Source organism: Chaetura pelagica, unplaced genomic scaffold (assembly GCF_000747805.2).
Source record: "Chaetura pelagica isolate M959 unplaced genomic scaffold, ChaPel_1.0 scaffold109, whole genome shotgun sequence".
NCBI classification, from domain to species: Eukaryota; Metazoa; Chordata; class Aves; order Apodiformes; family Apodidae; genus Chaetura; species Chaetura pelagica.
Window position 1 is genome coordinate 11,656,527 of NW_009970725.1, and position 22,316 is coordinate 11,678,842.

A 22,316-nucleotide genomic window follows, 5' to 3' on the forward strand; every position below is an offset into this window, starting at 1 on the left:
CAGCAGGAGGTGTGACCATCAACTAATATGCTCCCTGAGGGCAGCTGCAACTGCTATATAGAAGGACAACAGCCATCACCACTGAAGTACCCCAGTACAACAGACCTGCCATGATGCTGATGGATCAGAGAAGTTTTGGCCAAAGTCAGTGAGGAGCACTTAGCTAAAGTGGCAAGCTGGCTCCATGACCAACCCCTAAGTGCTCCATCTACCACACATCTCCACAAGGAGCTATGAAAGGCATTTCACTCCCACTGCCACTCCCAACTCCCCAGAGGAGGATGTCTTCAAAGCCAAAACAGCATTTGCCTGTACAAGCTGGTGCTAAATTTGAGCCAATGAAGATTTAGACACAGGCTGCACCAATGCTAGCTACTAAGCCTCATCTTTACTGTACATATTAAGAGTAGCAATGGGATTTCAGCCAAATATTTATGCAGAAGAGCTCCTTTTCTTCCCTTTAATATTTTGATTCTCCCTCTTCTCTAACCAGAACAGAAGGGAAAAAACAAATAATAAAACAAGCAAAAAAAAATTCTATCAGTTCAGGCAATCTGTACTCCCAAATCAAAAAACCAAAATGAAGCCTAACTTCAAACTGCTCACAAATGTCTTCTTTATAGGCTTAACGTAGCAAGATCAAGTAAAAATTAAATGCCGATGGAATCACAGAACTTAAATGTGAGCTCAATACACAGAACTTCTCTTTATATTATAAAGGCAAAAAAGCCAAAGTAAATTTATTCTTTGCTAATAGAGCCTATTCACTTATTGACATTTTTGCAGTGTTAATATTTAGAATACCGTCTGGTATTAAATACATGCCAATAAAACAGAGAAAAAACATCTTAGTGGAGAATTTTTAAACCTACCTATAACATTTACATACCCTTAAATACGAATTTAATTTTAAATTTGTCTTGCGTTGCTTGAGACCATTTTTTTTCTTGAGACCGTTCTTTTATAATGAAAGAGGAAAACATTAACAGGTCGAATGGAAGCAGGACTGACATCTGTAGGCTTAAAAAACTGAAGCTCTATTAGTGGGTGGTTTACACAAAACTCACCTCTTGGGGGGGGTGGAGGGCTAAAAATAATTCATTTGTGCATGTTTCAGTACCATCAAAAAATCTTCCTAAAAATATCTTTGACTATTTCTAGACACATATAAGGAACATATAATCTTTGAAATGCAGCTGATCTCTCCATTGACCTAAATTAACAAATACTTGGAACAGAACTACTTTTCTATTGGATATTTTCAGCATGTTTGATTTTCATCAGTTTCTCCACGCAGAAACTAATAGAATTTCAAGAAGAACCCAGTTAAATTTTACAGAGAATATTTTTTTAATGCTAGCCCACACTTTCAAAAGAAAATATTTAATCGTGTACAATGTTCAGTATTTCAATTTGTTTCTGATTTTTGGTACCTCAGTTGCAGCTCTAACTCAGGACTTGATCCTTCAGCTATGTAGCTCATCGTGTCTTTATACTGTAAGGCCAGAAGTTCAGGTTCTAACACTTACATGCATGACAATTTGGTTGGTGTAAATACATATATATATCTCAATGTTTTTCCTCATAAATGAAGAGGATAAATCTTACTTGTTTAGCAAGTGCATTCCATAGTACACTTTTTTAATGGTATCCTAGGTCCCGTATTTAATAACTTCTCCTCAACATAAAGGAAACAGAGGACATTTTACACCTGATAGTTTTGTTCTCTACCCTCTTTTCTCTTTTCTGTCAAGCTCTGAAATTCAGTATTTTTTCCATCCCTGTTTGATTTACCCTGCTTTAATAACTCAGTAGATACAATGCACAGCAATATGTGTATGTGTATGCAGTGGTGGGACTGGATATGGTGAGAGATGAATTCAATTTAACAACGGAGCAGAGAACCATCAGAAAAACAGTTTTCTTCAACGCAAAACTTCAAACGAGGGAAGCAAATGCTTTTGTAGGCCAGGAAAAATGCTTATAATAGCATATTAATACCTTAATTGAAATACATGCAAAGAAATAGAGCGTTATGAGAAGTAAATGAGAAAAATACAATAGTTTAAAGCACAGAGCTACATACAAGAACACAGAACTATTTTGTTGCCCTGACAAAAAAAAAAAAATTAAAAAAAAAAAAAAAGAAACTCAAATATGGTTTCTTTTTGATTTAATTTTAAATGACAGATCAATAAATGTGGGTCTTTCGTTTGGTCCTTTGAACTCACCTACAGCTCTGGCCCTACTGCTCTTTCCTTCCTTCCTCTATGTTTTCTCATCTGTCTTGAGTTGCCTTCTTTGGAATCTGAACATTTCTGGCTGTTTCTGCAGCTCTTTCATGATATGGTATGTGGAGGAGCTTGAGGGGAGGACAGTGACAAACTATAAAAGTATTATAATTAATGGTGGAAATAGTAGTGATGACCAAAGGAGCAAAATGTGCACTGCTAGGCTACTTTTGGGTATTTCCTAAGGAGCTATTGAATGCTATGTAAAAAACTGTGGTGACTGTTAAATGGATTTCAAAGAGTCCAAGGCAGGAACTGACTTTTACAACTTCATATGAAATGCAACAGGACTATATAAATATTGGTTCAAAACATGTACAAGCACATTCATTCAGCTGTGGGTATCCTAGCTTCCTTTCAGGGAACTAGGTATCTTGTCCCTCCCTAACAATTCTGCGTTTCTCCAAGCGCTCTCCAGGCAGGTCAGATTAATACAAAAGCCTCCAAACTCTACCTTGGTGTCGTGGCGTATTGCTGAAATCGGGGTGACTTCCTCTGCTCTTTTCTTTTTGCCCTCTTCATCATCTTTCTCTTCTTCTGCCTTTTTCTCTGGAGTCACAGTGGTTATCAAGTTGGTCTGAGAGATGCCCTTTGTTGTGGCGTACTGGCCAGTACCAACCTCTGCAGCAGACACAGAATCCTTCATGTACATTTCATGGTTTTCATTCACTGATGCTAAAAGCAAATATTTAAAGAGGGAAAGTCTGAAATAGCTTTTGCTGAGAAGTTGCATAAAATGAAAAAGCTGGGTTAGTAAAACATTTGAGATATTACTGAAAACACAACTATGTCATGTTTCAGGAAAACAGAAGCATGTGCATAACATTTAAACAAACTGTTTACTTGAAATAAAGCCTGTAGCTTTTATATGCATAAACATGTATTATGGATGTGTATACACACATTTCTGTAGCTATGTGTGCATTACAGATGTTAAATGTTAGCAAGCTATTAAAAGCACTACTGTAGTAAAACACCACAAAAAAATCAATGCAGTGCAACTGTTATCAGGCAGGAAACATAAGGAGAACCAGCTATGACATCAGCCATGGGGGTGGAAGAGATTTTTTTTTTTTTTGGAAATCTGGCAGAACATCACAATGCAGATCAAATGCACAGTAAGTAACGTGCTGCATTACAGGAAATGACAATATTGATGTAACACTGGCATAATATTTGACAATCAACAAATGGGATCTTTGTATTTTAAGTATTAAAGTCTGCCAGTTAAGTGAGCTCATTATCCTAAAACATTTTGGGAAGTGATAGTATGGAATTCAGTGGACTGAATCAGAATATTTCAGTATCTAAACATTAAATAATTCAGCAAACTTCAACATATATGAGTGATTTTGAAATAATAGTAAATTTACAGTTAGAATGTAATCAAAACATCAATAATATACCCACACAAACCCTGCTTTTGATTAATGTGTAATGAATTTCTAAGTCAACAAGACTATTCAAATTTATGAAGTTATTTGTATCTTTAACAAACAACAGGGCTGGGATCACAGTGTAATCGCAATATGGAATGTTACAGCCACATTTGCATTATAGTAACATTAGTGAAGAAATCATAAGCATTGATTAAAAAACCTCTTTTCCCCATTTGCACCTACACAAATTAACATCATAAAAACCTTGCAGAGTCTAAGAAATGCTGGGGAAAAGCACTGCAGATATCTTGCCTCTTGGGAATGAGCTTAGGAGGCGGGTGAAAGCAAAGGGAGTAGAGTGAGATGTGTTGTTTGGATGTTACAAACAAAATAACGCAGAAGGATAATTTCTGTTTTGAGACACATGCACAGCAATCATGTCACCAGTTGCTTGGTAACGAGCAAAAAGCACACAGGATTAGAAGATTCCAAAATAATTAATGACAAGCAGCACCTTTAGGGGGGAGAAAAGAAGGCTTGTCACTAGTACTTTTAAATGAAAGCTTCTACCCTCCCCACCCATCAGCTATTTTCATTGCAGTTTGTTTGTGAAACGCTGCAGGAGAATGCACAAAAGTTTATTTTTTAATTTTTTTTTTTGTTAAAACTGTAGCTATTCTAAATTTAGTCTCACTGCTTTTCTACAAAAATAAACTACAATCTCTTTTTACTCAATAGATGACACAGTAACACCTGATGAAGTAGCTGAGACCCTGAATGACATACTGGTTTAACCTATGGCAGCAGCAGGACTCTGACCTCCATGAGCCACAGAAAAAGAGAGGAGGAGGAAAGATGCACTATTAACCTGCGTATGTTACTCTCCATCTCTCATCTTCAAAAGTCATATATGGAAAAAGCCTGTTAGTGCACATCCAACTGGGTTGTGAGGTAATTGGAAGCAAGTGTTATTACTCAATCAAGAAAAATAATTCATTTATGGATTGCAACATATACTTAAACGAAAAACCCAGACAGGGGAAAAAACAAATTAAACCCAAGCCTGAACAGTTATTCATGCAAACCATGAAAAAGCACTGAAGCCTGACTTGTTCAGGCTGGTAGGTCAAGGCGCCCTGTTCTTCTCCAAAGCAGAGAAGTGTTTTGCAGGTGTGAGGCCAAGACAAGAGGCTCCAGGAGCAGTGGGCTCCCAAGGATCTTCTCCAGTCAAACACTTTCTAAGGACCACAGCAGTACACTTAGCATAGTATTTCTCTGCATCCTCCCCTACCCCAGCAGTGAATGTGCAGGTACTCACAGCCTCCACTGCTCAGCCGAAGCTCAAGGAGATGAGATGACAAGAGTTACACCTAACCAAAAGCAGTGACCACTGTGACGATAACTCTTGACAAAGCCAATTAAGAGGACCTTACCCCCATCTAAGCTGCGAGACATAGTGTAACGTTTACTAGAAGAACGTTCAAAGTAAGGTGCAGGACGGTCTATGAGGGCACTGGCTCTTCTCGTCTGGGCTTGTGTCCGGCCACTGTAGCGAAACTTGGAGCCCAGTGTCAGGAACTTCTTTGGAGGTGCTTCTGGCAGCAGGAGCCTAAAACACACCAAGTAGTACACCTGTTACTTCCCCTCCTCCAAAAATCAGTCCACTATTTCAGCAGGGGAGAGAAGATGACTCTTGGGTGTTACTCTCCATCATAGACTGTGCCTCATGGGTCTTCAGCTAAAATGGAAAAAGGATGCCACTCATATAGCATGACAAACCCACTTAGGTAATGCATTTGAAGAGCTGAGGCAAGAATAACTCAGTCCCTTCCCGCTTGAAAATCAGATTTATTATCTTCTAATCAGGAAAACAAAAAAAAACCAACAACTTAAAAATAATAATTAAAAAAAAAGTTGTTCCTTTTATCAGGGACTCTGACCTGGGCTGAAATACACATATATGTTCTTGACATTTACAGAAGTGCTGCTATGGTGAGGACAGGGCCAGAACAGGTTCCCAGTGGATGCAGGCCAGTATTCACTCACAGTGATGCAGATATTTTCCAGGCCTTCCCATCCTCTGTATTTTGGCTATGGGAGTCTGCTGAAGAAGCCCTTTCCACTGCTAAAGTATCTCCTTGCTGTCTATCTCAGCACAAACTACTTAAAGCATTTATTCCACTCTCCCAAACTTTTTTCAGGTCATCTTAGGTGTCAGAAACATAGCTGCAAAATTCCTCAGCAATATAAAAATGAAACCTATGAATTGGGCATTCATCGACTACTGTATTTTTTATATGTAACTAAATTAAAAAAAAAATAAATTAAAAAATTCCTACTCACATCCCCCAGTAACTTTCCATATGAGTTTTTCTCCTTATGCAAGCAGAACTGCCGAAGTCTCTCTCATCTCTTTAATTATAGCAGCTGATAATATCACGGCACAGATAATGCAAAATCATTAATTTGGACCATATGGTGATTTTAAACATTCAATATCTGTCTGAAATAGTATGAATAATTTGGGCGAAACATTTCAAATTTCAAATGAAGGAATATTCCCTTGTCTGCTCAGAGACAACTTGTGATCCAAAAGATAATTTAATTTGAAGGGTTTTGTCTCTGATGACAGAACTGGTCTTCTCTGTTGCATTTCATACCACACCTTTAGGAAAAGAAATCCACATACCTGAAAAATGTATGGTGCTCAACACACACTTTCCATAAGCGCTTTGCAGCACGATGATTTGGCAACTTAAACCCAATAGTGCTTTCAAACTGCTCAAACTAGGTAGGAAAAAAGAAAAAAAATGTATGCGATGCTGTGCATCTACTTTTAGACAGCATACACAGATTCATCCTGATTTCCTCTGCCTATATAATTTCATTGCAAGGGTAAACGTATATGGTCATGTATATAATCAAATATATACATACACTACAGACTACTGTCTGGGGAGGAAGTTGAGTGATAATCAAAGGCAACCTTCAAGGATTTTTTTTGGGGGGAAACTCAGCTAATGAGCAAGAGGTTTTTCATGGTGACAGTGATGTTTTATGCCCTATAGTAACAAAGAGATCAATTAAGACTTGGAAGAGTTCTGAGAAAAACACAATTTAAGTGTTATAACCCTATTGCTTTAACTTCACCAGTTTAAACAACAGTGGGAAGCCTGATAATAGCCTGGAGAGGAGCAATAGTCCCTGGGGACTGATCTGGCCTCACACAGCCTTAGATTAAGGAGATTTACAGTGAAAGAACTAGAGTTAGTAAATCATATTTTTTTAGCTAATTTATCTCCTGGGGAGGATAAGGAAAAGACAGGTAATTGAAAGAGTTGGCTGGGGATACTAAGAGACGTTTCTAAGTTGTGCTGCAGATTTACATTTCAGATGCAAAAGCTGTGCCAGCTACAACTGCTGTAAGATGTTGATGGCTACACGCAGATAGCTGGGTAGGTGAAGCAGTGTTGCTGTGACCAGGGAAACTCAGGCAGAAGGGCACTGGTAAGGAAGCCTGGATCCCTATGGGGAGCTGACAGAGAGAAACAAGGCAGGAAGCTGCAAAACAATAAAGATGATCTAAGTGACACACAGGATGGTGAATCACATTATCATCGAATGTAATTTGGAGAGAGACTGCGTTATTTTGCGTAAGAATTATGACCTGATGACAGGGTGCTTGCTCCATACCAAGACCAGCAGAGCTCAACAGGACTTCAGTGGTGGAGAGCTTGAGTGCAGGCATTGGGAACATCACTGGCTGTTCTTTTTGGTTGTGTTGTGGGGTTTTTTAAAATCAATCTCAACACTGTGAATTTGCTTACTAAAACTGTGTCTGCTGAGCGGCACAAGATGTAGGTTTATGGATTTTGGTTTAGGGCTCTAAAACAAGTTCAGGCCTTGGGACAAGTGGAGTGCTCCAACAAATTTCCCAGGTCACTTTTGAAGCCAGGACTGGACACACCAGCATGCTGCTCCCAACTGTCACATTGCAACAACGGAGAAATGGCAGTTCTCATCCAGGTGATTTCTGTCCAGTCATACAGCTCCACCATCTAGAACAGGTACAGGCTTTTCATTTACCACAGACCAATTACTCTACCATCACTTAAAGTGGAGACACTCCTTTGCCTCTGATGAGCCTGACCTTCTCCTGGGATTTTTTATAAGATTTATCATCTTCTTTCTGCCTTGCACGCTTGACCTGTGAAGTAGGTATTTGCTATCGATCCGGCTGAGCCACGAGAGGGCACTCACTGTACGAGATTTCACATCACCTTCTCCAGAGCCAGAGCATAAGCTCCTGCGAGATCGAATGTATGCAGCTGCCAAAAATGCTGAATGATGGATGGACTCTTGACTCCATTTTTATCAGTCTCCAGATTTCTATTCAGATTCCTAATTTACTAGCCTAATACACTTAAAAAATGTGTTATGGCCTGTATACATCTCCTAGTGGTAAGGTGAATAGGCATTCATCTAATAAACAACATGATAGTGGATGATGACCACTCCATGAATAAGCAGTATGTTAATTTCCCAAAGTATTCATGATAAAGATGGCCATGTTTATTCTTTATGTTGCTTTATGTATGTAAATGGAAAAAACACCAAAGTAGATTTAACTGTATTTTAAAGGAAGTATTCACCTAATCTTTCCAAAGAAAATAAGCACAAATTAAAACACATAAATGGAGAGGAATGTTACAGCCTTTTAAGACATGAGAAATCAACAAATCAATGAGAACATGTTTGGGGTTTTTTCAGTTTAATTCACTAAGGAGTGTCAGGATATCCTTACCTCCCCTGGTCGAATTTTGATGTAGAAGTTGTTCCTCTTGTAGGAAATTTTCAGAACCTTTGGCCAGGCAAATCTATTTATTCTGAGTCTGTCTCGATATATTAAGAGACCGCTTGCACAAACTCCCAGCATGATTTCCACTCCTTCAGAATCCTGGAAAAGCAAGCAATGCACTTTGTTGGATATCTCCCTCCTTACATCCCACAGTACTACAGATCCCTGTATACCATGTTTCTGTCTGAGCGACATCTTTTTAATGCATCAGCTGTAGTGACCTGATTTCTGAGAGCTACCCTACTCATTGACTGCATTCATGCAAGTAAGAGTAAGGCTGGGCAGGGTGAGAGAAACTGAGTGTGTCGAATGTTTCCTTGTCTTTTTTGACAGACTCCAGGAGAAGGGAGGAACTTATTGATGTTATTAAAAGAATGATAATAATCATATAGCAAAATTTTATTAGCAGAATTTAAAAAAAAAGGGTGCTATTAGCATAAATACCAGATTGAAAGTAAGTAGGACAGGATACAAATTTACTTCTCCCAGCAGCACTCATCTCCATAACTAAGCCTTGTGATTCATCTTGGCTTTAGTTCGTTTCCTTGTTTCTTTCATGTTGTTGTGCCTGTGCTCCCTTTGAAATGACCAGCAGGCAGAAAATTGGTCATTTGGACAAAAACTATTCTTTTAAAAGTGTGCAATAACCTACACCTGTGCTATAACCCATTTTTTGACAGGGAAGCTGTAGGTCATACACATTGCCACTAAAAAAGATTTTGCCACAATCTTATTTGAATATACCCATAAATAAATATTTTTTAAGAAGTATGTACTTCTCTTTAGAAGCCTTCAAACAGTCTAAACCAAATCTTCACTGTTTGCTATCACCATTAGACTCTATAATTCTGTTTTTTTCTTCATGTAGCTAAGTAATAATACTGCCAGAGAAAAGAACGAACCACCTTAAAGCTCAGAGTTCTTTGGTAGTCATTTTAAAATAACTTCAAGTTGCAAAAGTCTGGCAACAGAAGCTATGAAGATGTTGCCCTATGACAATCATGAAACAAATTCATTGTTTTCCTCTGGTTTTCCCAATAAGCCACCCTTCAGGCACGCAGTGAAAACCTGATTACATTTTAAGATCAACATAAAGGCATGTGAGGTCAGTCATGATGAAATGGCTACAGCACAGCTTGAAATAAAAAAAAAAAATTGTTTTAAATCAGAGACACAGCATAGAATTAGTGACAGAAAGTGACTTCTGTGTTAGAAAATACACCAATAGAGGATGTATATTCCAGCCCTTAAATGTGATTTCTCTAAATATTTCTAAATATTTTTCTAGATAAAGCTTTAGGTATTGCAAAAGAGAAAAAGCTAGTTTTTTTCAGTGGACTTCAATTTCAGTTTCCTAAGCAAAAAGTAACATTTAAATACAGTGAATACATTCTAAAAAAGGAAGTCTCATTGCCAGTAATCCTACTGCCTGGCAAATGCCTGAAAGGCACACATGCTCATGTAAGGCACACAGCTGCCAGTACAAGGGGCTCCTTCTTCTGATATACTTTCTCAAAAACTTGTTTGGAAATGCCTTTTTCCCTGAAGCCCACTTCTGCAGCAGATCCAAGTCCATTCACAGCTTCTTGCTGGTGTCAGAAACAGCTTTTCAGTGTGATATTATTGGCAAAAAATGAAACCAGAATAAAAGAACTGGGTTTATTTCAGGAGCGATGTAGTTGCATGGAACAGAAAACTGTCAGGCAATGTCTAAGGCATGAGACACTGAACTGCACATCCTTGCAGCTCGGCATATAAACGGGGAGCTTCACCAGAGCAGTGACAACCCAGAGGACAAATCTGTGTATTTGAACACATTTTTTATTGTAGCCTTGTGCTGGATAATGGAGAACTAGTGTTAACAGCAGCTGGCGAGTCCAGCATCTGTTGAATACCTAAGATATTGGCACAGCCTTAATGAATTGACATTTACATAGAGACATCTGCCACAGCATGACTTCTAAAAGGCATCCACAGAGATGCTTGTCCTCTAGCCTGGTACTATCAGATCTCACTGGCAGGCCTAATTAAAACTCAACATTACTTCTCATGATGAGTCTACTTTCCCCACCTTCAGCTCTGCTTCCAAAACTACTGTTGGGTTTCTTCACCCACAGACAGATCCAATTCAGTTAGCACCGCAGCTTTTGAAATTAAGAACATCACTTTAGAGTGAGATGGCCTTGTCTACCAACTTCTATTGATCTAAGTCTTTCCATAGGAAAAATGCAAAGAGTAAAACTGGATAGTAGTGGCGTTTTTACAATTAAAAAGATCCTGGTTATCTCAGGACATCCCATTTTAAAATTTACAGCCTTTCTCCAATATTCTGAGAAACCTACTTGGGCTTCAGTGCTACACTGTTAAATTTTCAGTAACAAAGCTTGTAACTTATTTAGAACAGGAACTCATTTTGTTGTTGCTTTGCAGATTTCTTTGTGTTGAACAAAGGATATTGAAAAAAAAGCTACTGAGTGATGTTCCCCAATCCATTTCTCTCTCTGCTCCAAATGTAACTCAAAATTTTGTGTCTATCTGCAAAACACAGGGAAAGCAGCAGCGTGCCTCCTGGTAGAGTGCTGCCCATTGAGCCATATCAAGATTTCTCATTTTCAGTGAAAGCAATTAGCAGAAAATAAAAGATTGCCTTGAATTCTGTACCACACATGCACAGCTCCTACAAAATGCCCCAGGGATGCAGCTGCAGGCCCTTTCAAGATCTGAGCTGCAAATTTATCTTGGTTCTTGAAAGGATATGCTGCAGCATAAAAACAGGCTGGCAATAATTTCACCTTTACACAAAATGCAGCAGTTTCCACAGCTCAGAATTCTTTGTTCAACACTCATTTGCCAAGGATGCTCACCAAATTTAAAGACATTAAAATCCATTAGCCTTACTTTAAAGAGTGAAGACCAAAATGGTAATTCTTTATTTGGGAAAATAAACCCAACTCAAAAAACAGACAACCGAAAACCAGGCAACAAACACAAGGTTCTCCCAAGCCACAGTAAGAATGAGCATGTGGTGGATAGGTGGATAGATGATGGTAGGGCAGTAGATGTGGTTTATCTTGATTTTAGTAAAGCATTTGACTCTGTCTCTCACAGCATCCTCGTAGATAAACTGAGAAAGTATGGGCTTGACAATCAGGTAGTGAGGTGGATCATGAACTGGTTGAAAGGAAGAAGTCAGAGAGTTGTGGTCAGTGGGACAGAATCTAGTTGGAGATGTGTGACTAGAGGAGTCCCTCAGGGGTCGGTACTGGGACCGGTACTGTTCAATATTTCCCTCAGTGGCCTGGATGAGGGAACAGAGTGTGCCCTCAGCAAGTTTGCTGATGACACAAAATTGGGAGGTTTTGTGGCAGAGCCATAAAAATGATTAAGGGAGTGGAACATCTCCCTTATGAGGAAAGGCTGAGGGAGCTGGGTCTCTTTAGCTTGGAGGAGACTGAGGGGCGACCTCATCAATGTTTACAGATACGTTAAGGGCAAGTGTCAGGATGATGGAGCCAGGCTTTTTTCAGTGATGTCTAGTGATAGGACAAGGAGCAAGGGATGTAAACTGGAACACAGGAGGCTCCATGTAAACATCAGGAAGAACTTCTTTACTGTGAGAGTGACAGAGCACTGGAACAGGCTGCCCAGAGAGGTTGTGGAGTCTCCTTCACTGGAGACATTCAAAACCCACCTGGACACATTCCTGGGTGATGTACTCTAGGTGACCCTGCTCTGGCAGGGGGGGTGGACTAGACGATCTTTCGAGGTCCCTTCCAACCCCTAAGGTTCTGTGATTCTGTGATGTTTTACTCATAACTTAACCTGCCAATTATTTGAGAAACTACCTCATTGTGGGAGAATGTTTCCAGCAGAACTGCTGCCCTTCCAGTCAACTGCAATGACCACACTTCAAAAGAGAGACAAGTCGCTGTTTCCCCATTACCAGCAATCTGAATAGGTTTCCATCATAGCTAAATAATTGCTTAGAAGTTCTCTGCAGTGTTAGAAATGATCTGCTTATCTAGTTGAGATAAAATAGTTGGCCTTATTAAATTTGAAAACATACCTGAATGAAATGACAATTGATCACTCTCTGGACAGCTTCTAATATTCTTCCTCATTGCTCCATCCACTCAGTACTTTCTTAAATAATTTGATTTTTTAATTAACATGAAAGGTTTATGTGTAATATCTTTGAATGTCTAGGTTAGGTTACGTTATGTTTATAAGATAGATTTATGATTATCCCATGAGTCACCTTTCTTCGTGTTGATACATGATACATCCCACAAAATGCCCATCTCAAAAAAAAAAAAGAATAAATCAGAGAGATCCTGCAGGTTCAAGCACTATGCCAAAGGAGAAAGAAAACCAGTGAAAGAACTATAGTCCATACCTTAGCATGATGGAGATCTACTCCATACATGGATAGTTTTTTGGCATTCTCCAGGAAATGCATCTCAGCCTCTGCAGGTGTCATTCCCCTGAGGAAAAGCAAAAATTTTAGCCATCAGTGTCAAGGAAACAGAGACTGAAATAAAATCCAGCACCTGGAAAACACTCACAGCCATCAGAAATACAGCCAAATCCCTTAGATGGCTAAAGCTCTGGTGTAGACCCTGTTATCATCCACACTGCAAAGCTCTTCTCTAACCAAAGACTCAGACAAAAGCCACGTCCAAAAAATACTCTTACTAGGTATACTGCAGCAGATTCTAACACTGGGGGTGTTGACTGAAGAGAAACTCAACATGAGCAAGCAATGTGCACTTGCAGCCCAGAGACCCAACCATATCCTATGCTGCATCAAAAGAAGCACGGCCAGCATGTCAAGGAAGGTGATTCTCCCCCTCTTCTCCATTCTCCTGAGACCACACCCGGAGTACTAGGACCAGTACCTAGAGGTCCAGTCTACCTAGAGGACTAGAGTCCAGTTCTGGAGCCCACAACGCAAGAAGGAACTGGAGCTGGAGGAATGAGTCCAGATGATGAAGCAGCTCTCCTGTTAGGACTGGCTGAGAGAGCTGGGGTTGTTCAGCCCCTTCCCAGAGAAGAGAAGGCTCCAAAGACACTTCATAGCAGTCCTCCAGTACCTGAAGGAGGTCTAAAGGAAAGTTGAGGAGGGACTTTTTACAAGGGTATGTAGTGATAGACAATGGGAAATGGTTTTAAACTGAAAAAGGATAGATTTTTGGCTAGGTATTAGGAAGAAACTATTTCCTGTAAGGGTGCTGAGACGCTGGAACAAGTTGCCCTAGGAAACTGTGGATGCCCCATGCCTCTAAGTGTTCAAGGCCAGGTTGGATGGGGCTTTGAGAAACCTGGTCTAGTGGGAGGTGTCCCTGCCCATGCAGGGGGGTTGGAACTAGATGATTTTTAAGGTTCCTTCCAACCCAAACCATTCTATGTTTTCCTGATGTGCCAGAACAGTACCTGAAGGCAGGCTGCAGCCCACACCAATGCCCCTGCCTACCTGTGGCTCTTGTGCAGCTCGATCACTTTGTCCTCCAGCTCTTTAGTGTGATTCGGCGCAAAGCGAAATTCACTGACGTAGTCGCTGCCATACTCGTCAGGGTCGTAGTCACCGAGCTCCGACTGCACAGTGTAGGAGCCCAGCAGGGCCAGTGTGACAAACGAGCAGGGCAGCCGGCCTGACACAATGTCATCTCTCAGCTGCAAGCAGAGGTAGTACCTGCAACGGAACACCAAGGTGGCTTACAAAGTGTCACTCCATTGCTACCTCCAAGAGAGTGCTGGCATAGGCCTGAGCTTTTCTACTAATTTGCAGACAACTCCCAAGCCCAAGTTTTTCAGGTGTTAACAAACATAATAATAATAATTTTGAAAGAAAACCCCAACACTGCACCTTGCCTAACTTATGGACAGTAATGTCTTATTATCTTTATAAAGCATCATGGGCATTTCTTAATAAAATAGGCTGTTACTTTGTTTGGTGACCTAAGTGGAGAATTATCCATTAATTATACCAGGTTTTTATCATAAATCACTAAGATATATAGCTACCTGATAATTCTTTTCTTTAAGAAGAAAAAACATTAAAATCCCCAAATACTGTTCATTAAAGGGTAGGTGAACTCCAAGCTATCAAAAAAAGTTAGTTGTCTCTTGAGCAAACAGTTGAGCTTTCTCAACAATACACTGAAACAGTACATGCTGCTAAAACCTCAGCAATAGCCAGTGCAAAGGGTAACCAGATAAAAGAAAACAGGAAAAAAAATGAAGAGTGTTGGCTTGGTGGTGAAGGCACAGAGTTCCCAGGGGAGATTTGAGGGCAACATGAAAACAAATCCTTTCTTTTGGAAGACCTCTGTTGAAGTGTGAACTCCTGGCACACTGTCTTTATGCACAAAAGCGTAGCACAGGGAAGTCCGATCTAAGCCAAAGGCTTCATGCTACCGTGCAACAAGCAGTCCACAAAGCAATGGAGGTTAAAAATATCCACAGGCTGCAAAATATTAGAGCAGGCTAAAGAACAGCTTGCCAGTGGTATAAAACTTGCTATGGGTCCAAGGTTTTCTTGCCTTTGACCAAGGAGGAAACCAGGTGAGGTTTTGTTGTTGTTGTTTGTTTTTTTTTTCGCTTGTGCTTGCAATGAGTATGCAAAACCAGAGAGCAGAGATGCAGATTGCAGTGCTAAATGACTTGGACAGCAGTGAGCAGCCATTCATTACTACCATATTCCCTGTACCATGCACATCAACTGCTTGCCTCATCAAATGACATACAAAATTTACACACACACTTATTTTCATTCCACTTCTTTACTTTCATAGCTATGACTTTACTGATAATAATCACTTGGTACCACTGTCAAAACTGGGCATCAAGCATCTTTGTGAAAATTAAAAACAACTCTTAGGAATATGTATATTGAAAAAGCTTGGTTTTAGGGTTAAATTATAGAAAATAAAAAGTTGTCTTAGCTCAGAGGACAGACATTGTTCATGGTGTCTTTCTGCCAAAGCATTGCATGTTTTCCATGAGGTCATAAGGATGCCAACGGGAATACAAAACATTCCTTTTCTTGTATAATTAGAGTGCAAGCACTACTACTATGAACAGCTCTTAAGCCCCTTCTAGAAAGGTATTTAATGTTTCAAACACCTGGTAATATCTTCAGATAGCTGGGCAGGGTCTGGAGGGTAGAATTTCACATTAAATGCAAACTGCCAAGCACCACCTGGAAAAGAGCATAGGTTGACTGAAAGTAAACTGTAAGTGCAAGAAGAGATGCTCATGCTGTTTGATTACCAGCAGACTTAAAAATACCCCAGCCACACAATTAATAACAACAGGATATCGTTTCATTTCCCCATACATTGTTCTAAAGATACTACTTTTCCCTTTCACAGTTCTGGTATTAGATCAGACTTTACAGCTCTTTCCTTATTTATTAAGATTTCAACTGAAGTGATAGCCCTAAGGGATCAGATATTTATTACTAACACTAAAAGAACCCTCAGTCCAAAAACGTTTACTGGAATTAACCACCTGAAAACAGCCTATACAAGCTTTAAAAACCAATAACACAAAACACTGAGGTGCTGGAAACACGACAAGCCAGAGCACAAACAGGCTCTGGAGTGGGGTGATGTGCCGAGGTCTGGCTACTCAAAACAGCTCACAGTATCCTCTCAGAGTGCTGCCTCAGCACATAGCTTCTGTCTCCAGCAGACAGAAAGTATTGTGCAGACAAAACTGCAAGGACAAACACAGAGAGCATGACTGAAAGGAAGTACATAACACTGAGGAATTCTTATTTAGTTATTTCAGTAAGTTTAGGTGACCTGTGGGATGGAGACCAGTTTGCATCACCACAGTTTGTGAATGTTCTGAGGGGTTTTTTTGAGTATTAGCTTTAAACATTGTAAAGAAAGAATATCAAGATTAAAGAAAGAATATCAAGAATATCAAGAGTTGAACATAGTATGTATATATAAAAGCTATTCTGAAAAAAGGGGCAGGTTTATATGAGCTCATGTCTCAAATGAAAACAAAAAGCAGTAACAAAACCCCAAATCACAGGGTACCAACAAGCAACACAGTGGTTTTGCAGTAACAAGGCTTTTCATCAAGGCCTATCTTGTGGTATATACCTCTTACATGTACTTCTACCACGTAAATTACAGTATTTCTGTAGTTAAGAAACCGAAGCTGAAGTAATGGCACTTCTGTTATCTGAAACACACTGATGTCAAAGTGGAAGGCTAACTAGAAACAGATCACTGTGATACCATGAAAAACATGAGTCTTCTGTATAAAACTGGCAGGGTAGGATTTTCCTGTGATCTTCAAGGCAGATGCATCTTGTGCCTAGGTACCTCCTAAAGAGTATGGGGTTAGAAGATGTATCTGGTGCACTTTCAAGTGAGATAGCTCATACGCTGGACAGACTGAATGTCCATTTGCCTGGAAATACTGTCAGGTTGTCCTAATCAGGTGCTTGGAAGTATTTATTTCACTTTGGTCATCCACGCACCCAAGAAAACAGGCTCAATGTGGAAGAAGACTTTTGACTTTACCGTCAGGACTTAAGCTCTTGGTGAAATGTTTGGGCTCCTTGATTTTAGGAACTTTTCCACCCACTTGGGCCATAAAAGATGTTGGAAAGAAGACTTGGGTGCAGCAAGGATGGGGCAGAGTTCCATCAGGGGTGAACTGGCCCTGAGTTGGGAACAGAGCCTGAGGGTGACAGAGGGAACAAGCCATGGCCCAGAAATTTATTTCTCTGGCACACACAAATCTATGATGTAGCCTATCATACAGTATGGATGGTTAAGATACCAGAGTGTCTTCATCCCTCAGTTGCAGGGGTTTAAATAAAAACTAACACTGTGCAAGTTAGCAGGTTATAACCAATGGAGGGCAAACCAGGGGCTGCACACATGGCAAAAGCCTTATTTCTCAACCACTGGGATGGTTTGTGGTCTGCAGTGGAACCATGGGTATCTTAGTGTTGTACAACTCACCCAGCATTTAGAAGGATTATATGTAAGTGTCTTGGAAAGTGTAAGGGGTAACACCCTACTTTTCCACTGTTGTCCTGTTCCAAAATGGAACTGTACAGAACAAGAAAATTATCACTGTCATCTTCTGCAAATACAACTGTCCCTTGCGTCAAGTCCAGGATGAGACTCTTCTGCCCTGGTTAATCTCTCGCTGTCACAACCTTTCATCTACCTCACAGCTTGGGCACATATTGAACGCATTTCAAATCAGTGGTGCGAAGCCAAGCTGTTTTACTTGCACTGGCCATCAGCGTAACCTGACTCGTCTACAGCACCTTCCTCTCCAGATCCATCTTCTCAAGAGATTAAAATAGCCAGATTTTCAGTAGTTTTTATTGCAGATCGCTTACTTATAATGAAAACAATACTGGTGGAAAGGTGTGGTTGCTCATACTAAGTGGGGAAGTTTTCCATCCATCCAGTGTCAATTAACCACTTGAATCTTGGAGAGGGGAATGATTAATTTGCCAGGCCTGACCTAACAGATTTGAACTATCAGATATACTTGCTTGTAAAAGTACAAGTGCTAGAAAACGTCATTTACAAAACATGGAAGAAAAAAACACAACTACTGAGGCTTTCCTGTCCAAGGAAGCCACACACACAAACTTTCAATCTGTTTTAAAAAGCGAGGAGAGAAAAAAAAGGCAGGTCAAATTTTGAGCCTGGAAGTCTTGACAAGGTTTTCCTTTGAGAGGTTTTTGAATTTCTAATGTAGCAGACGGCTAAATTTAACAACCGAGCTTTTTAAAATATTCATGTGAAGTAGAAAATTGACTGGCTCTCTGTGAATTGAATGGTCAATTTAGGAGCAAAGTTCAAGCTTTTGAAATGTGGGAAGCAAAGATATTTTAGATAGAGTGCGAGTATTTCAGTATGAGGCATGAGCAGCATTCCTGGGTATGATATAATGATCAGTAATGCAAAGAAATAACTGATATGTGTGGCCCGGTCCCTAAGGTTACATTGCTTAATGTGAAACTTCAGGTTTTTGCATCTCTGCAAATGTCAAGTTGCTTTCAGCAATGCAAGTTCACATGTTATGAGCCTCAGTAACCGTCTGCAATTACGATGAGGTAAAATACCTGAAAGATGCAGGTAATTTCTGTGCCAGAGACTCAGGAAAGGATGAAAAAGAAGATTGTGAAATCGGCTTCATCTCTCAGGGGAGCACACTCTTCCGGGAAAGGTATGGAGAAGGGGACCATGGCCCTGTCTCACCTGTCTCCTCACCCCGAGGGCATGGGGCTGGGGAGAGAGGGCTGCTGAACTATTGGTGGAGTCCTAGTGGGATGGACCCTTTGATGCAAAACTGAGTTACCCCAGCCATTCAGGAAGAAGCCCAGAGGATCAGATTGGCTTGGTGATGGGCCTATTGTGACTGCTCATGTGCTGGGGAGCCCCCTCTGCCTCTCACATCCCTGCCCAGCGCCACTAGGGTCCAACACCATCAGAAGCATTGAGGGCTATTTAAGAGAAGAGACTTTTTGTGCAGATTTTTAGTGTTCAGACACATGAGAAAGGAAAGTTTTCCAGACCCCTTCAAATAAACACACAAACAGTACCAAACTTACTTCGGATCTGCTTCTTGATTTCCTTGGCAGGGTCCAACCAATTCTGCAAAGAAAATGTTTCCTTTTTTCAAGTTGAATTAAAAACCACAATAAACATTCTTTTTAAAACAGGGCTATGAGTCAAAGCTAGAACACACAAAGATCTGCCACCCTGCTCTCTTTGAAGCAGAAGTAGGCAGGGATAATACTAACTTTCAAAATACAACCCTGAGTAGAAGCAGGATTTTTATCAACCTTCCCAGACACTAGGGGGGTGAATGGTTTGAAATAAAAAAGAAAAAAATAGAAATCAATAAAATAAATCCACATAAACCTTTTTCCAGAGTGTCTTTGGGAAAAATTAAATTTATACAAGTTTGTTAAGAATTTTTTGTTGGTTGGTTGTTTTTTTGCTCTATTCCTGGAAGGGTTGAAAAGGATAAGCAAGCATGGAACAGAGAACAACCCCCTTGGCAACCTGACATGGGCATGAGAGGCTCCACAGAGGCAGAGAGAGGACAGGGGAACATCAGAGGCAGAATTGCAGCACCTCCATGCCACGTTGAGCCCAGGGAACATGCAAGAGAAAATCCCTCCCAAAGAGGTGGGGAATTATCACAGTGATGTGTTGCTACTCCACAGATGCCAAGGAGCAGACAGAATTCCCCTGAAGGAGGTGCACAGCAGCTTGGGGTCTCGCAGTGCTGCTGTCATCTTGTTCTGTAGCAGAAACAATTGAACTGTTACACAGCCCAGAACAAAAAGTTTACTTCCACTAGGAAAGTTCCACTTTCTCCAAAGGAAAATAAATTAATGTATCAGTGAAAAATAAATACTAAAGATATAGCAAACAAGCAGAACATAACAATCCTCTCCCAACAAAAACAAACAGTTTGCAGCTGTCCAAACCTGGTGTATGGTGCAAAACATGAGCCTGAAGAGCTCTAGCTATTGCTGAGCACAAAAGAACACCATGCACCAAGAAATAAAAGATGCATCAGGATTTCTGTTTTCAAAGGCAAAATATGATGTGGGCGTGTTTATTGTCTGGCTGGAAGTTATCTGGCAGAGGACGGAGATGAATTGCTAAGTATTTCAATATTTAAAATATGCATGTTATTGATCAAGAAATGTGGTGGCAGGCAGTACTCTTGTGGTACTTCTAAGCCACCTGTTAATTAACAAATTCTCCTCTTTCCAGTACAGGAAACCACAAGTATCTAAAAATGTACTTAAGCATCTGCCTAACTCTTACCACAACTCAAAACTAAGCAAGTGCTAAAGTGTTACCTTGCACTGGCATGAACCAAGTTTCTGCTTAAGTGATTTTCTGAAACAGAAATAAAATCCTTATATTTAGAAGTCTATAAAGAAAGGGGAAAGCGAGGGAAAAAAAAAAAAAAAAAAAGGACTGATTTATTTTGTATCATATATAATAGAAGCCTAGAATATAAAACTGTTCTTCTCACAAGACAAATGGCTGAAGAAGCTGTAGTATCTCCAGCTTCATCAGGGAAGACCTTTCAGGCCAAGCAAAGCACAAAACACCTTCAACCGGCTGAGCTGTGATGGGCTACGGCATGTATTGCTAAAAGGTTTCGTTGATGATTTCTTTCAAAATATTTAATTTTAAATGTCAAAAACACGTAACATGAATTACCCTTTGATACTCTCTCTTTCATCATAAGATGTCCAAAATAATACATATATATCACCTGCATATAAGATCATCTTGGACACCATTAATACACAGCTTATTTAATATTGAAGCTGAGATGCAGACAAGCAGAATGTGATTCACTATCACTGCCAACTGCTTCTGAAGACTTAAGTCTTTAGCCAAATCAACACTAACACTCAGATGACGCAAGTCAAGACTTAAAGCCTTTCTTTATTTTAGCACTTAGCAGGAACAGTCAATCAAGTCCTACCTATCTGTATCCCAAACATATTACTATTAAGCCGTAGTTTAGAATTATATGTTTGTAGTTTATATTTGAATGTAAATCTGAGTTTCCTCTATGACAGTAATGAAATAAATCATGCTGGAGAGAGGACCAGCTAAATTAATAACTTCTTTCATGTCATAAGTAGCCAACACAGAGGGAAGTCAGGGAAACACAGAGTATGCTCTTGAGGGGTATAGAGTTAGAAAAAGCAATAGCTCTAGCTACATCTACGGAACTTGGCGAGGAAAGCAACAACTTCTGAACTGTTTGCAAGTGTCCAGGGGGTGGTGTCTTGTGGAGCTCTGATGTTCACATGCCAAAGGTCAGTCACAGTTTTGTGGGTTACCTTTTGGTTTTCTGTGTCTTTGTACGTTAGCCCAAAGTAGTCTTTTTCCAAAAGGTTCAGATGCTCGCAAACTTTGTCAAATAGCACTTGACCTCTGGAACGTTTCTGTGGGAAGTGAATAGGAAAAAAGATCACAAGTGCAAAATAAAATAGTATAAGCATTAAAATAACATTTTGTCTGTTTAATTCTCAAATGAATAACCCCAAAATTATCTACCTAAACTCATCCTTTTTTCAAACCTATTGATCTAGAGTTTCATAAGCATCTGCTGAACGGGGCAGATCAACTTTTTGTCAAAGTTCATGTGGTATTGGCAGAGTTAAAAATAAGTTAATACATGTCATGTTTCAAGTTTTAATTAGAAGATCTCTTCTTCCAGAAATTACAACTTCAAATGGGTGCCGAGGTCCTACTTCAACAAACAGGAGTGTTCTTTGTGTGCAAGAGTAACATGAAACAAAGATACAAAATATTCTCTGTCACTGATTATCAGAGCTGTGTCTAGGGGTCAATTCACTGGGGGAAAAGCCAAATGTGGAGATATTTCTTGCTTTGGTAAAAATATGTCCTGATTCCAGGATCCTTTTTTGTCTAAAGTATGGGGAATGACACACCACCTACTGAAATCACTGAAAGAGCCTCGTATTTCACTGGCAATACAGCTGGGTAAGAAAACAGTTTTCCAGTGTCCCACTAACCTTCTTTACTGCTAACACATTAGAGGAGATCTCTCACTGCCAACAGCAAGAGCCCTTAGCAGAAGCTTCATAGTATCTCATATTGGACAGTAAAAATTCAGGTCATCCTAATTCTTAGTGCTATACATGACATTGAGAAAAAAGCCAAAAAACAAACCCTCCAAAAAGCCAAACACAGGCAGGAATGTCCTCTTTATATGCTAAGTATGGCA

General features: G+C 39.9%; 1 protein-coding gene across 1 annotated transcript in view; it reads right to left on the reverse strand.

The window, feature by feature from the left end:
- The window catches only part of EPB41L3 (erythrocyte membrane protein band 4.1-like 3), a 70,318-nt gene that overhangs the window by 21,841 nt on the left and 26,161 nt on the right, over positions 1-22,316 (reverse strand). Inside the window, exons 3-11 of the mRNA XM_010006860.1 lie at positions 21,406-21,510; positions 19,132-19,174; positions 15,654-15,729; positions 14,002-14,220; positions 12,925-13,012; positions 8,475-8,627; positions 6,360-6,457; positions 5,104-5,279; positions 2,746-2,912 (exon numbers count right to left, since the gene is read on the reverse strand). Coding sequence (XP_010005162.1) covers positions 2,746-2,912; positions 5,104-5,279; positions 6,360-6,457; positions 8,475-8,627; positions 12,925-13,012; positions 14,002-14,220; positions 15,654-15,729; positions 19,132-19,174; positions 21,406-21,510 — 1,125 coding nt within the window. The remainder of the gene's footprint in view (positions 1-2,745; positions 2,913-5,103; positions 5,280-6,359; positions 6,458-8,474; positions 8,628-12,924; positions 13,013-14,001; positions 14,221-15,653; positions 15,730-19,131; positions 19,175-21,405; positions 21,511-22,316) is intronic.